The sequence below is a fragment of the Misgurnus anguillicaudatus genome, chromosome 23 (genome assembly GCF_027580225.2).
Source record: "Misgurnus anguillicaudatus chromosome 23, ASM2758022v2, whole genome shotgun sequence".
Lineage (NCBI taxonomy): Eukaryota > Metazoa > Chordata > Actinopteri > Cypriniformes > Cobitidae > Misgurnus > Misgurnus anguillicaudatus.
The window spans coordinates 209105-225974 of NC_073359.2; the positions used below are offsets into that span (position 1 = coordinate 209105).

Sequence of the window (16870 nt, forward strand, 5' to 3'; positions counted from 1 at the left end):
TTACTAAAAACAAGTATAACACAAAAATCTATCTTGTTCTGTTGTGTTACGTTTCGTCAAAAGTAACAATTCACTACTTATATTTAAAGTGAAATTATACTGAAGAAGTCATTTTACATTTGTTCAAAGTTGCACCTGGTATTGATAGACCACATTGTAAGTTATTGACCACAGCAAAAATATATCTCTGTGTAAAACATTAGCTTTTAAAAGTAAGTTTTTCTGAAAAACTGTACTTTCGCCCCTGCTCTCCTCTATCATTTCAAAACAATTTCTATATAAGCTAGTTAGAAAAATACCAAATGCCTTAAAAACCCTACAACTGCAATAGTTCACATAAGTAATAATTAATGGATTACTTTACCCAAAAAGCTCAAACATCCATTTCTAAAGGCCTTTCATGTGGATTAATAAATCTATTCTTAAGCAAAATGATACATATGGTTGTCTAAAATAAATAGTTTACACTTCAAGCTTATTTACAGAAATCAAAACTAAAATGGTTTTTGGTATAGAAGTTTAAACTATTTAAAAAAAATCTTGAATCTGTCATTGCTCTTCAGCAGATATTAACTTTATTAATCCACTAGAGAGGTTTTATTTGCTTTTAAAATGAAGTTTTAACATCCAAATGGACAGACATAAAAATAGTTTGTGTTCATCTGAAGAAAAGAAGTCAAGTACATCTGTGATTGCATGAGGATGAGGAAAATTAAAAAGTTGCAAAATGTGGTCTGCTGTTGACTTAAATGTGTCATGTGTTTTAGCGTTATCTATGTGAGGTTGTGAATTGCACCAAAGCTCATTTCTGAAACTCAAGGAGAAGCTATCCGGTCGCTGCCAGCCACAGAACAAAGTTATGAATCTGAGGATGTGGTTTGTGACAGCTTTCTCTCACATGAATTTGTATGTCTTGTTAGAGCACTTAAAAAGGTGAAACTCTTTCCACATTGAGGGCAGTGATACGTTTTCTTTCCAGTATGATTTTGCTCATGTCTCTTCCAGTTATGTAAATGATTGAACTTCATTCCACAATGTGAACACATGTACGGTTTTTCTCCAGTATGAACTCTCTGATGATTCTTCCAGTTATACGAACGATTAAATCTCTTTCCACAATGTGAACATTCGTATGGTTTTTCTCCGGTATGGATCCTTTGGTGCTTTTTCAAATATTCAATCAGTGGAAAACTCTTTCCACAAACCGAACACAAGTAAGTTTTTTCACTAGCATGAAGTTTTTGGTGTTTATTCAGGAAAAATTGTGAAACAAATTTTTTCCCACACTCCTCACAGTTGAATAATCTTTCTTTAGTGTGATATTGTTCGTGAACTTTGAGATTTGATGCTTTTGTGTAACTTTTTCCACAGTGAAGACACTTGAAAGGTTTATCTCCTAAATGAAGTCTCAAGTGCTCTTCCAGTGATGCTTTTCGTGAAAACCCCTTTTCACACTGAGGGCAAGTGTAAGGTTTCTCTCCAGTGTGATGTCTTATGTGATTCTTAAGCTGTCTTTTTTCTCTAAAACTCTTATCACATTGAGGACAAGTGTAAGGTTTCTCTCCAGTGTGAGTTCTTACGTGAGACTCAAGGGTTTCTTTACGTGTAAAAGTCCTTTCACACAGATGACAATGATAAATCTTCTCTCCAGTGTGAGTTTTCAAATGTACATAAAGGTTACTTGAATGTCTAAAATCTTTTCCACACTGCTGGCATGTATGAAACTTCTCTTTATTTTTAATGCTCGTGTCATCATTATGGCGTTCTTTTTTACTACCTGGATGGGAAACAGAATTTTTGGTTCTTTTCTTAGTTGATGTTTGTAAACAATCAAAATAATTTTCTTCATTAATGACATCATGAGGTTCCTGCTGTCTCTCGTCCACTTCAATCAGTTCCTGGGGTTCCTCTTTTACTTCCATTGTATCTAAAAGAAACTTGTCAAAAAACATATTAAAAACATTATTTCAATATTTAAAAAAATAATAATAGCACTCAGTTTTCACATTTTCACAGCAAAGCAGCTTTAGAGAAAACACACATTTTCTGGAAGGCATTCAACTTTCAGTAATATTGCTGTTTCTCCGGTAATAATAATACAATTTACATGTCAATCCTGCTTCCTTGTCTGTTTATTAATTTCATTATGCTGTTATGTTAAGTTATGTGTGGACATTTATTGCCATATGAGACGTTTATTGCCGTTGAATACTCTCATCTATAGTATGGAAATCACATAGGAAATATATAATGTGGTAGCCTAAAGTTACCCTGCTAATTTTAATTTATATGTGGATGTAAATAAACCCTTACATTCATGTCCTGACCACCAGGCTAGAGATTTTAAACATCTTTAATCCACACTTACTAATCTATCAAATAATATCATCATTACGCTGTTTAGATTTTGCTTGTCAGTTGCTGGTTACCTGTGCAGTTGAATATGGACTGTTTTATGGAGGGCTGCATTTAAAAATCTGTAATTCAAAAGCGAGATCTCAGTGTGTATTATTTATTGATGGTATAAAGTTAAGCCCCCTCAACAATTTCACATGCCCCCTCAGTCATTTCATCCTGCAGCCGGGCCTGATTGAGTGCAAATAGTTTAGTGTCTGTCGTCATTTTTATAATTGGCTCATGATGAATGGTGTGTAGTAATGACGGTTTTTAAACTCTTAATATTTTGTCAGTAAGTCATGTTAGTACAAGGTCAATGCATGTTGCACTATTGTTGGTCTGTGTGGAGACTGTGTCAGTTGACCAATCAGGGCCGAGTAGACTATCAAAAGTTGTGGTTTAGGCAGACTGAGTCGTTAAACGGCTTTACACGAATCATTTGGCGATCTCTGAGAAATGGGGTAATAAAAATTTATATTTTGAGAAATTGACAGTATTTTTTAACCTTGCATGCAGAGGACTCCTTAACGATATAAGATACTGGACCTGAGCGTCATTTTTTCCTGTGCATATATTAGCGGTGCAGTCTAAGGGGGCTCAACGCCGCTATGAAAAAAATCGAACACATTGTTTTCTATGAGTATTTGCACACCGGTGCTGACAGGTGGCGCCTGTCCATGGCACCCAGCTACGACTCAGGAAGTTGCTGAAATCCCTGTCGCGCCACTCACATACTTTAACATTAAATAACATCATATTTGTCCCAAATCATTAACGATTAACATTGGCTGCTAATGTATATTTTGCATTTTGCACAGTCTGTAAGTTAACTGCTGTTAGCATTGCGTGCAAATCTTTCAAACATGGTAAGGAGCGTCACATTTCGGGCTGACATCAGGGGTATTTAGACTAGTCACAATGTACAGATTAGCTGACCAATCAGGGACACAGAGCTTCTCAAATCCGTGAGTTTCAGGAAGAGAGTGACATCTGGAGCTACAAAAATGTACAGTATGTGGAAAATAATGTATTTTTTTAACCATAAACCACACGAACACATTGTATTATACCAAATACACAAACAATGTAACAATGAAAAAGGTGCTCTTTATTCATGTGATCTGATTGATGTGCATGTTTCTATGGCACAAGCTTTAAATCCGATTTGATCATTCAGGGCTCCAGACTAACTTTTTTCAGTAGGAGCACAGTGGCCCCCAACTGAAAATTTTAGGAGCGCAACCAGAAAACTTAGGGGCATACTTTAAAGGACAAGTTCGGTATTTTACACTTAAAGCCATGTTTTCAGATTGTTTATGATGAAATAGAACGGTTTTGACTGAAATTTCGACATTTGCGGCTGCCCAGAGAATTTTTGGGTGTTTGTGTTTCGGCTCCTACCTTTGCAGTGGGTTTGGTGGTGCACTGGAACAATCCTTCCTAAAATGCATGAAACTTTCGTTTACAAAGACGTGAAACTCAGCGAGTGGTCAGGGGTGTTCACTGATATGCTCACACAAAAATCGCTGCAAAATACACATTCCAACAGGTTTCATCGTAGTTTTTGCCAACTCCATTGACTTGTATTAGTTGTGCTGTGAGGTACGGTATTACTCCGCGCCGGGAACTTTGTTTCTATTCTTGCAATTGGCAATGGCGGATTAGCGCCACCAACTGGGCTGGAGTGTCTATTATTCAAGCTTTCAGCGGAAGAATGTACGGGTGTGAGGCGTTTGGAAAAATAGGTCCACAAGTTAACAACGAATGCTAAAACAGCTGTTGGAAAGCACCTTTTAACACGATTTTTGTGTGAGCATATTAGTGAACACCCCTGACCACTCGATAAGTTTCACGTCTTTGTAAACGAAAGTTTAATGCATTTTAGAAAGGATTGTTCCAGTGCACCATTAAACCCATTGTAAAGGTAGGAGTTGAAACACAAACAACCAAAAATTCTCGGGGCAGCCGCAAATGTCGAAATTTCAGTCAAAACCGTTCTATTTCATCATAAACAATCTGAAAACAGGGCTTTAAGTGTAAAATACCAAACTTGTCCTTTAATGATAGATGCAGGAAGTACAATGTGCTGTTTCAAATTCAGTGTCACATCACAAAAAAAAGGACAAATTTACTGGTTGCACATGTGCAACTGGATGTAAAATTCAGTGGCACACTCTCAAATTTTGGTTGCAAAATGTCCCCATTTGGTGGCAGTCTGGAGCCCTGTCATTTGACATGCACACATTGCACAAATAGAGTTCCGCACTGTTTAAAGATACGATATAAACTTTGCGAGGTGCACGTCCGGCTACGCAGAGCTACGCACAGGCTACGGACATAGGACCTCCCCACAACTATAGACCGCTTCAGCAGTAACAACATAAACAAGCGGCTGTCGCGGTCCGCACGTAACTTCTGGTAATAATAAATAACCACAAAGTACTTTAAACATAGTATATTTATATAACAAGCAAAAAAACAACACATAGATTACCTAGGAAACCAAAATATTTTTTATTTTCGACGAGGCATTTGTTCAAGAGATCAGTTTAGGAACTAGTCAGACCATTAAAAAACGAAACCGGAAGTAAGGTTCGGAACCAGACGTGTATCACGTGCGTCCGATGAAACCGTCTATAACGAGCCGCAGAAAGGGAGTGCACAAAACAAAGTGATTTAAAGTGTAAACGAGTGAAATGTAAATGATAAAGCAGATGATGAAGATAATAATCTACTGTGGTGTTTGTTGTACACATCCTCTATTTAAACTAAAGACTAAATTTATTTCCTCTTCTTTTCCATAAGATCGAGTGAACAACAGTAAATACATTCATGTTTGTCTTGAGCTTTATTTCTGATCTGATCTTAGCAGACAGTATGCAGTGTTTCAGTCAGGGTCAACTCGTAACAGCAGTGACATCACAATGATAACTTAGTCTCTTAAAAATCCTCGCGCACGTCTCATGTGAAAGTGAATTAAAACATTGAGACTTCTTTAAATTATAATAAGGAAAGAGATAAATTATAGTTACCAATGCATGTGTGGATTTATTTTCCTGCTCTGCTCGCTGCTGACAATCCATGTTCTTCTTCATTTTCTGTAAGGCGACCGACTCCTATAAACATTATCGCCATCTACTGTACTGGATGATGGCGGATTGCGTTTACGTGAGTGATGAGAGGCCGACTTCTTCTTCTTCTCTTGTTTTTATTGGCGCCTGGCAAACAACTTTCGGGTGAATTTACCGCCACCCACTGATCTGGAGTGTAGACTAAAGCTCTAACCCCAAACCCAACTGTTAAGGAAAATAAATAAATAAAAGCGATGAACCCTAAAACATATTATCATTTTTAGATTCTAATAATCATTAATATTGTTGCTCTTAAATACTTTAGAAGATGAGCCCAACTCTTTTCACCAGCAGATTTTACTAATATTGTGCTCTCCATTCTCTCTTAATGCATTTTTAACACTTCATTCTCTGAATCTTTTCTATTCTCTATAAAACCATCTCCCTGTATTACTACTGGGCCATCTGAATTTTCATTTAGTCATTAGCTTCATTAACAGTAATTAAATTCTTTTAAAAACACATTTTTTCTCCATAGGTACTTTAACATCCACATCCCTCTTGTCTAGGGCTTTTTTGATATTTTATCAGCAACTTTATTACCAGAAACCACAAAAAAAGAAAAAACAGAACCACTCCAGCCTCATTCACTCTTTATAGTGATAAATATACTTCCTTTAATAAATTCTCTCTATTTGATCTTGCATGCATTATAGCAGTGGTTCCCAACCTTTTTAGCCCTAAGTACCCCCACAGCCCTATCAGTAAGGCTCAAGTACCCCTTCATCGAAACTAAACCCAAGTTGTGTTTTAAAGACAAATAATTAGTAATATTAATTAATTCATTCATTTTAAACATTAAAGTAAAAATCACAGACTGATGTTGCATGTTTATTTCAACAAACCACTATCATTGATCAGTGTTTGCATTTTATCAGCTCATTTGCATTTTAAAAGACACACACAAAAACGGCACATTTTTGCTCAGGCCTATAAAATGGCAATTTTGACATGCTATAATTAACTATCTGTAGGGTGTTTTATGATAAAACTTCACATATGGACTCTGGGAACGCCAAAGACTTATTTTACAAATAAAAAAAATCATCATATGACCCCTTTAAGGGCCAGATTTACTAACAGCTTGCGCAAACAATCATTTTGGCGTTAAATAAAGACTGAACTTACTAAAGACACGCAGTAGATATTTAGCTCTGAAAATGTGTTATTTTTGCGACCTTATTGCATATGCATTTGAAGATGTTTTCCTTTTAGAAGCAACATTAATGGGAGGAGCAGGCGCGGAGCTATGGGCGGGCCTGGGCGGGCCTGGGCCCGCCCAGATTGACAGCTGGCCCGCCCAATCAGAAATGTAAAAAATACTACTCTGTATAGTTAGACATGTATACTACTTTATGTGGTGTAATTTATCTATTGCATGTTATGTTAAAAACAGTAAAATTATAAGTAAGCCTGATAACTATTTAAAAACTATTAAAGCAGTTGAATGTTGCATTATAATGAAATATTCCTAGCTTTCAGCCATGATCACTTTGAGAACTTTTTTGCAAGCAAGTAGAAAACGTATTTTGAATAACAACACGTTATAAATAAGTGCTGCGCGCTTTCCTCTCAATAACATAAACACACAACAAATATGACAGCGGGGTAAAAAATAGAAAGAAAACATCTGATCATAGTGATGTTGTTTGATATAGCGATATAGCAGCACTATAAGTCACGCCACGTTTATTGCTACACTTTATACAATATAGCCTATTGCTTTTAAGCAACAAATAGCCTATCATAACAACCTATAAGCCTACTGTGTAATTGAGACATTAATTTAAGAAATGCATTAAAGCAGAAAGACGTAGGCTGCGGAAATATAGTGGGTTCACTTCAATCCACACCACAGACGTTCTTGGTTTGCTTCTTATTTATTAAATCGAGGCAATTGTTTGATCAAACATTGATTAATATTAAGATACAATTTATACAAAACGAAATTCACTTTAAAAAAAGTCTTTCTACAAAACAAACCTCGCAAAATCGCTTGCCCGACGTCCATTACGGGCTATGGCGAATTCCTGTCGGGCTAAAAAAAAATGATGCGCCTTGGCCGTCGGGCGGAGGAAAAAATATTGTAATGTGTTTGCATTCTCTCAGATTTAGTTAGGTGATTATGTTGTATGTAATTCGGCGTCATCTTGTTAGCCATTACTATCCTCACTAACAAGTGAAACTGTCAGGAAATTAAGTGAAGGCATTAAATCCAATATTCCTTTCGTTCACGTCTGATATGCGCGCTCCTCGGCTCCGCTCTTCACGAGTAGGCTTTGTTAGAAAGACTGCGTTCTGTGCGCATGCGCACTTTTCCATTAGTGGTCGTCAGGGAGATTTATTCAGCAGCAGATGCGAGTGGGACTGTATGTGTGCAAAGTGTGCGTGAATACGCAAAAGTAAGTTGTTTGTCTATTCAGTAGATAATCAATGTTAGTTAAGGAGTTTGTAAAGTATTCATTCAATGTTATTCTGCATCTAAGATATAAGTATTTGTTGTTATTTAAGCCGTTTGTCGCGGGCTTTTGACAATATGTAAATGTGCCAATTATGTTCAGTATTACATGTCATTATTGTATATCTCTGGTAAGCATCGTTTGATTTGTATGTATATATGTGTGATTATCACATTAATAATGTAAATGCTTGCCATTTTATCTTTATCTAAGCAATATTTGTGGTTTATATTCAGTTCGTTTAATTTACCTCAGAAATAAGTTTCGGTTTCAGTGTTTTGCCGTTTCTGACCAACAGGTGGTAGTATTGAGTAATAATTATAATGCCTGTATGTTCATTCCTGTAAATTATTCTCATTTAGAGGTTTTATTGAGAGATTTACAACTGTTGTGAAATAATGTCTGTGCTATAATACTTAAGAAACATTTGTTAATATATATCTTTATTTCTTTCCTTTGTAGACCACACATAAACACACATAAAACTCCTTACTTGTGACCTGTAATTCTGTGCACTGCTGTGTTGTGGAATACTGAAAAATGACAAATTAAACCCTATTGCATGAAACTAATGGAATTCAGTGTGTTCTAACCGACACCCCATAAAGGAAAGCTAATTTAAAACTTCACCTTACATAGAGAAGAACCTTTTTCAGTCCTGCTATCGAACAAATGGTCCTTCGAGCCGGATATGGCATTTCTTATGGACAAAGAAATCATTAGTAGCAACATGCAACTAGAAGATAAGTCTGCTCAGATAGTAAGACCCAAACGTCAGGTCAATCTTCCTACCTACCTTCAAGACTATGATCTCACGACTGGGCGTCGTAGATCAGTAAACCAGCCAGTATTTCCTCACACAACACAGCATGCACAAGGGTTTGGAGAGGTTGCGAACAATGTCTCTTCACATTCGACCAGAGGATCAAGTCCTATAAGTCAAGCTCCATGGGAGACAGTGGAAGCTCCATGGGAGACAGTGGATGACTGGTCTGTCCATTCTGAAGGAGAACTTCCTGTCCCAGATGTGGGTGACACTGAACAGCATCATCCTAGTCCTACTTATGCTTCAGTACGACCATACCCTCCTCAGTTTTCTCCTTATCACAGACCATGGGAAGAGCAGCAGTCTACTCCGCTGCCACAGACTTTCCATACTAATCAGCATAGGCTATCCCTGCATCGTGAAGCTGTACCTTACCATCCAGAGTCTACATTGTATTCTACAGTGCCTCGTCCAGCTTATGGGCAACAGCATCAGATGAGCAGCATAACAACACCCACTGTGAAGCCATACCATCCCCCCTTTACCTCTACGGGTGGACTTTCTTTCAGTCATAATCAGCAGTCTGCTTATCTAAGTCCGCCCAACCCAGCGGAGGAAAGAACAGTGGATCATCGAAGTGACTCTGGAATGATAGACCTCATTGGAAAGATGATTGGTGAACTTAACGTAATGAAAGATCATATCTTGGCTGATACATCTCATAAATCATATGTTCATTCTGCTCAATCTGGTGGGCGTACTTACCAGCATCCATCTCTCCTGCGGCAGTCTGGAAACATCAGTCTCACTTCTCATCCAGTAGGATTTCAAACTACGCCTGGTCCTCACACCGCCAATCCTGATCCATACTGGCATTCGAGGACATCCTTAAAACCCACAATTGAGACCTTTGATAATCCTAAGCAGGTATATCATCAGTCAAAACATCCTACTTGGCCGCAGTCACCTCAAAGAGCTCGCTGCACTACCAATGTAATTCCTGTTGGACAAGAGACCACATACCGAGGTCCAACGCCAACCATACCTAACTTCTGTACTAAAGATCCTAGCGAGTTTACTCGGTTGAAGATAGCGCTTGAGAACCTTTTACCACCAGATGCCACTGAGCTGTTCCGGTACCAAATCCTGTTAGATCATCTAAAGCTAGATGAAGCACGTCTGGTGGCAGATTCCTACCTCAATTCTCCATTTCCATACTCTGATACCATGACTGCTCTGAATGAAAGGTTTGGCCAGCCGCACAAATTGGCTCTCAAGAAAATCGCCAAAGTGATGGACTCCCCAGATATCCGACGTGGAGATACTGAGGCCTTTGATAAGTTCGCTCTGCAAATAAGGGCTCTTGTTGGTATGTTGGAGACTCTTGGAGATGAAGGCGAAGCAGAACTTCGATGTGGGTCACATGTCGAGAGACTGTTGAGTAAGTTACATGCAGAAATGAGATCAGGATTTCGTAGACAGATGTACCACCGCCCTGGGTCTGTGTATAATCTCCGTGAATTTTCTGAGTGGCTCCAGTATGAGGCCTGGTGTCAAAGCAGCGAGTCGCAGATCAGTTATAAGAGCCAAAGAACAGAACAGAGATCAGAACGCAGGCGAGAATCCAAACCTACTGCCCGTTCAGCCACCATACTTCATGGAGCAGATGAAACTGTCACAAAGATACTTCCAGCACCAGCCCAAGTCAAACAAGTTAAAGTGGAGAAGCTCAAAGCCCCAACTAAAGCCTTCTGCCCTTTCTGTGATAAAGATGATCATTATCTCAGTCAGTGTGCTGCCTTTAAGTCCTTTGATAAACAGCAAATGATTGACTGGATCCGAACGAACCATCGCTGCTGGCGTTGTGGACGAGGACACCAGGCAGCTCAGTGTACCCTCAAGAAGCCTTGTAGCATATGTAATGGGAAACACTTGCAAATCTTGCACGAAGTCAACACAAAGAGTACAGGAGAGGGTTCCTGCCTGGTTAGCTCAACCACTGAGACATTGTACTTGGATAGACCCACTGACAACAGACGTGTTCTGCTAAAGGTCATAAATGTTCTGCTGCGCTATGGGGGCAAGACACTCAACACTTATGCTGTCATGGACGATGGGTCCGAGCGCACTATTCTCCTTCCTGATGCTGCCCGTGAGCTGGACATACAAGGCCAGGCTGAAAACATAGCATTGCGGACCATCCGACAAGAGGTGAAAACCATCAGTGGTACTTCAGTTAACTTCCACATATCACCTGCCACTCAACCACAGAAGACCTTCAAGATTAATGCAGCATTTACTGCAAAAACCCTTGGTCTGGCTGATCACTCGTATCCCGTGAGTTTGCTGGAGAAATATAAGTACCTTAAAGACATCCCTCTGCAGACCTTTGAAAGAGTGAGTCCTTTACTTCTAATCGGGGCTGATAATACTCACCTTATCACACCAATCGCACCTGTCCGAATTGGTACACCTGATGGTCCAGCAGCTATAAAGACGAGGCTTGGATGGACACTCCAGGGACCTGCCAAGATCCTGGAGAACCAGTTACAACCACAACAGTGCCTTTTCCTGTCTCTGACCCCTGCCGAACTCCAACTCAGAAGAGATGTTGAAAGATTATGGCAGCTTGATGTTTTACCTTTCCACTGTGAAAAGCAGGTGACAAGGTCCAGGGAGGACCAAGAAGCCATAAATCTTCTAGAGACCAAGACAACACGTGTGGAGGTGAATGGAATCCTACGCTATGCAACACCTTTATTGCGCAGAAAGGATTCACCCTTCTTTTGTGCCCCCAAAGAGGCTGTGGTGCCAAGTCTCCGGAGTATGGAACGCCGACTAGCTCAAAATCCAGTGAAAGCAGCTGTGTACAATGCTGAGGTCGAGAAGTTAGTACAGAATGGCGCAGTTACCAAACTCACACCTGGTGAAAACAGTATGACAGGGGAGACCTGGTATATTCCACACCATCTGGTAAACCACAATGACAAGGATCGTATTGTGTTCAATTGCTCTTTCCGATACAAGGGACTAAACCTTAATGATTCTTTGATGCCTGGTCCAACCTTAAGCCCCTCACTCCTGGGTGTTTTACTGCGTTTCAGGGAGCACTGTGTAGCCATTAGTGGCGATATACGTGGAATGTTCCACCAAGTCCTACTCTTACCTGAGGATAAGCCCCTCCTGCGTTTTCTGTGGCGTGACATGAGACGAGACAACCCACCCGACGTTTATGAATGGCAAGTACTGCCATTTGGAACTACGTGCAGTCCATGCTGTGCATCCTTTGCCCTCCAAAGACATGTTTCATCGCACAGCACACCAGATGAAGATGTGAGGCATTCTGTTGACCACTGTTTCTATGTGGATAACTGTCTGCAGAGCTTTCCATCTGCTCAAGAAGCACGGCAGTTACTGGACAAACTTCGGGAGCTGTTAGCATCTGGAGGATTTGACATCCGTCAGTGGGCCAGCAATGTGCAAGAGGTTATCAGTCATTTGCCACCAGAGGCCAGATCATCCAAGCTAGAGCTGTGGCTCTCACATGACAAATCTGACCCACATGAATCCACCTTGGGACTGAATTGGAACTGTGAGTTAGACCATCTGTGTTACAAGCACAGACCTGTCACTTACAATGCTTTGACGATGCGGAACATATATCGTGTGTTAGCAAGTCAATATGACCCCCTTGGTGCCATTCTTCCTTTCACAACACGGGCTAAGGTCATTGTTCAACAGCTCTGGGCTAAGAATAGGAACTGGGACGATTCACAACTTCCTGAGGAGCTTCAGAAGGCATGGAAAGTGTGGGAAGCTGAACTTCAATACCTGCCTCAAGTAACACTACCAAGAAGCTATACGCCAGCCAGCATGGATAACCCTGAAGTCAATCGGGAAATCCATATCTTCACTGATGCTTCTGAGAAAGCTTACGGAGCAGTAGCGTATCTTCGCTCAGAGGATCCATGTGGAAGTATTCATCTTTCCTTCCTTCTGGCCCGATCACGTGTAGCTCCACGTAAGCAGTGTTCAATTCCCAGGCTTGAGTTGTGTGCCGCTCTTATAGGAGCTCAGCTGGCTAAGCTGACTGAAAATGAGCTCACCTTGAAGATTCAGAAGGTCACTTTCTGGACAGATTCAACAACCGTCCTCCATTGGTTACATTCCGAATCCTGCCGCTTCAAGGTGTTTGTGGGCACTAGGGTGGCAGAGATTCAAGAACTAACTGATCTTAAAGCATGGCATTACGTTGACTCTGCCAGGAACCCTGCGGATGATCTTACCCGTGGTAAGAGCCTGAAAGAACTTACTGAGCCTAATCGGTGGACCCATGGACCTGAATTCCTCCTCCAACCTCAGAGTAATTGGCCATCACCACCAATAACCCACAGTCTAGTACCTGAGGACACCACAGAACTAAAGCACAGTGTATTTTGTGGCATTAATAACTCAGTACCAACAACAGCAGATGGTAGTAAGTTTATCAGCTGGAAGGACTTAGTCAAAACAGTAGCAGAAGAGCTGCACGGGGCGGCAAATCCAAATGGTTCTCCTTCAGCAAATACTTACCAAACAGCAGAGCTGACTGCAATTAGAAGGGCCCAAATGGACAGCTTTCCAGAGGACTATCAGCTATTAAAGGCCGGTAAGCCTGTCCCTACCAACAGCCGTCTACTTTGCCTCTCCCCAGAATTTGATCTAGACAACGATCTAATACGAGTAGGGGGACGTTTGAGAGGCATAGAAGGCATTGATCCAAGCACAGTACACCCTATTGTGTTGGATTCCCATCACCCTTACACTCAGCTACTCATCAAAGACTATGATACTCGTCTTTGTCATCCGGGACCGGAACGAGTCTTTGCTGAACTTCGCCGGAAGGTGTGGATCTTAAAGGGCAGAGAAGCTGTAAGGAAACACCAAAGAACCTGCCACGAATGCTGCAAATGGAGGTCAAAGCCTGCCTCCCAGAAAATGGCTGATCTCCCTCCACCAAGGCTCCGTTTGTTCAAGCCTGCCTTCCATTCAACTGGAATGGACTGTTTTGGACCTTTCTCTGTCAAGGTGGGACGTCGGACAGAAAAACGATGGGGGCTTCTATTTAAGTGTATGACCACTCGGGCTGTGCACCTCGAGGTTCTAACATCAATGGACACTGATGCCTTTCTCATGGCACTGCGAAGGTTCATAGGACGTCGTGGAAAACCAGCAGAGTTGTACTCAGATCAGGGCACCAACTTCCGAGGGGGTAACACAGAGCTTAAAGAAGCCTTCAGTCAGCTCAGTGATGGTTTACAGCAGCAGTTGGCACAGCAGCAGATCAGCTTCCATTTCAACCCTCCATCTGCTCCACACTTCGGAGGAGTGTGGGAACAAGAGATTCGTTCGGTTAAAGCTGCACTTTATACAACTCTGGGATCAGAAATGGTGTCTGAAGAAGTACTTCAAACTGTCCTCATTGAAATAGAGGCCATCCTGAACTCCAAACCACTTGGATATGTTTCAGCAGACATCGCTGATGTAGATCCAGTCACCCCAAACTACCTTCTGATGGGGCGGCCAGATAGTTCCCTCCCCCAAGTCACATATCCAGTGTCTGAGCTCCTGGGAAGACGGAGATGGAGACATTCCCAAGTATTGTCTGATAGGTTCTGGACAGCATTTATAAAGTACTATTTGCCCGAACTGCAAGCCAGAAGAAAGTGGCATAATTCAGCAACAGACATCCAACCTGGAATGGTGGTTATGGTTGTTGACCCTCAGTTACCCCGTTCATTCTGGCAGATCGGAAAAGTAGTAAAGGTCTTTCCCGGAGCTGATGGTCGAGTGCGTATAGCTGAGGTACAGATAAAGGACAGAGTTTATGCAAGACCCATTGCTCGCCTAATTGTTCTGCCAGAGATTCGAGATGAAGAGGATGATAACCACACTGGAAATTAATGGTAGTATATATGGTGTCAGCCTTTCAATGGTGCAAATTTGAAACCAAATTTGGGGGCGGCTGTGTTAGAAAGACTGCCTGTGCGCATGCGCACTTTTCCATTAGTGGTCGTCAGGGAGATTTATTCAGCAGCAGATGCGAGCGGGACTGTATGTGTGCAAAGTGTGCGTGAATACGCAAAAGTAAGTTGTTTGTCTATTCAGTAGATAATCAATGTTAGTTAAGGACTTTGTAAAGTATTTATACAATGCTATTCTGCATCTAAGATATGAGTATTTGTCGTTATTTAAGCCGTTTGTCGGGGGCTTTTGAGAATACCGTATGTGCCAATTATGTTCAGTATTACATGTCATTATTGTATATCTCTGGTAAGCATCGTTTGATTTGTATGTATGTGATTATCACATTAATAACGCAAATGCTTGCCATTTGATCTTTACTTAAGCAATATTTCTGGATTATATTCAGTTCGTTTAATACCCGAAATAAGTTTCGGTTTCAGTGTTTTGTCGTTTCTGACCAACAGGTGGTAGTATTGAGCAATAATTATAATGCCTGTATGTTCATTTCTGTAAATTATTCTCATTTAGAGGTTTTATTGAGAGATTTACAACTGTTGTGAAGTAATGTCTGTGCTATAATACTTAAGAAACATTTGTTAATATATATCTTTATTTCTTTCCTTTGTAGACCACACATAAACACACATAAAACTCCTTACTTGTGACCTGTAATTCTGTGCACTGCTGTGTTGTGGAATACTGAAAAATGACAAATTAAACCCTATTGCATGAAACTAATGGAATTCAGTGTGTTCTAACCGACACCCCATAAAGGAAAGCTAATTTAAAACTTCACCTTACATAGAGAAGAACCTTTTTCAGTCCTGCTATCGAACAGGCTTGCTCTTGTGCTCATCAAAAAGTATATTAAATGTTTATTTATTTGTCATTTCGTTTAACCCCAGAGTCTAACATTATTCTAGCAATTCCCTTTTTCTTTCTTTATTTAGTAAGTTAACTTAAATATGTGAGAACGAAAATATATTTTTAGTGATTTGCATGATTTGCATGAAGAGAATATGATGTTAGAAGCTTCATTTTAAGCATTTAGTAGCCGTATTTATTTAAACACTTTAATAGGTTATTTAAAAAAGTATAAGGTTTTTTTGGGTTCATTTATATTTCCTGTCACTGTGTGCATGTTCTTTTTTGTAGGCTATGAGAGCCCAATATTTTTTTTTACCAAAAAGGCTTAATAAATGTCACGTTGCATTACAATTTAAAGTATCAATAATGTCAAAAATTTGACGTGCAGTTCGGGTGTGTGTGTATGCTGTTTAAATTAGTGTTCTGAAGTTTTGACGAATTTTATAGACTTGTTATAGTTTCTTATTCAAAAGTGACACCCATAGATTCAGGCCCACCCGGACTTAATCCATGCCCACCCATATGTCACGTTCTGCATCCGCCACTGGGGAGGAGAGTATTAAATTTTGCCAGAGGAACCTCCTTTTTAAAAAAAATATATGTAGTTTTGCCAAATCTATGCTATGTTTTATTTGCTTGAGAAAAGAGGAGAAGTCACGAGGAGAAGTCAAATCAGGTTTTTCAAAACTTCTTTTACCCTTCATCTGTCGTCCGCCCGGCTCCTCCGATTCTTCTTAGTGTGCTTTTATTTAGCTGGAATTTCACACTCCGCCGTCCGCATTTTCATTGCGATGTCCTGCCGTGGTCTCTGTACTAATTTGAACTGCTCTTAGTAGATTGCAGTGGTCATTATGGAAATGTGCTTATGTCATTATTGTGCCTGTGTATTTTATTTGCGCTTTTGTAGTAAATCACACGCAAATCGTTCTTGAGTTGGACATCGCTATTGCGTTTTGGATCATGCAGCGCATTTACTCAAGACCCCAGCCAACATTGACATGTGGGCCCCACGTGGGTCCCATCTGGGCAGTATGGGTTACATGTGGGCATGGGCTTCACATTGGCAATATATGTGGTTACCAGGTGGGTTTCCTATTTGTTAAACATATGTGATTGCAAATGTGGGATAATAATTTGGGACCCTCATGGCACCTATGTGGGCAAAACATTTTTATGCGTGAAATACATTATTTATACATTTACAATCTTAAAATAATAACTTTTGGTTGATTGTCACTTTTAAA

The 16870-nt window shown here is 40.2% G+C and overlaps 2 protein-coding genes across 3 annotated transcripts; one reads left to right on the top strand and one right to left on the bottom strand.

Moving 5' to 3' along the window:
• Positions 1 to 5: 5 nt before the first annotated feature.
• LOC129453950 (uncharacterized) lies at positions 6 to 5585 on the bottom strand. Its single transcript, XM_073861674.1, has 2 exons — positions 5430 to 5585; positions 6 to 1937 (listed from the first exon to the last, which is right to left on the bottom strand). Exons 1-2 carry the CDS (start codon positions 5490 to 5492, stop codon positions 858 to 860), a joined length of 1143 nt encoding a protein of 380 aa, XP_073717775.1. The 5' UTR covers positions 5493 to 5585; the 3' UTR covers positions 6 to 857.
• Positions 5586 to 7820: 2235 nt separating this feature from the next.
• On the top strand, positions 7821 to 15593 carry LOC141359351 (uncharacterized). 2 transcript variants are annotated; one of them, XM_073861651.1, is made up of 3 exons: positions 7821 to 7930; positions 8450 to 14879; positions 15388 to 15593. In XM_073861651.1, exon 2 carries the CDS (start codon positions 8679 to 8681, stop codon positions 14694 to 14696), a length of 6018 nt encoding a protein of 2005 aa, XP_073717752.1. In that variant the 5' UTR covers positions 7821 to 7930; positions 8450 to 8678; the 3' UTR covers positions 14697 to 14879; positions 15388 to 15593. The 2 variants fall into 2 exon arrangements, with proteins under 2 accessions (XP_073717752.1, XP_073717751.1); XM_073861650.1 differs by having other exon boundaries at positions 7823 to 14879.
• The last annotated feature ends 1277 nt before the right edge of the window (positions 15594 to 16870 follow it).

What these genes read in the sequence shown, in the direction of transcription:
- LOC129453950 (XM_073861674.1), bottom strand. Translation starts at nt 5,492, where the DNA reads ATGAAGAAGAACATGGATTGTCAGCAGCGAGCAGAGCAGGAAAATAAA. An exon ending in ATAAATCCACACATGCATTG is followed by an intron (nt 1,938 to 5,429) that starts GTAACTATAATT and finishes TTTTTTGACAAG; the next exon opens with TTTCTTTTAGATACAATGGA.
- LOC141359351 (XM_073861651.1), top strand. Translation starts at nt 8,679, where the DNA reads ATGGCATTTCTTATGGACAAAGAAATCATTAGTAGCAACATGCAACTA.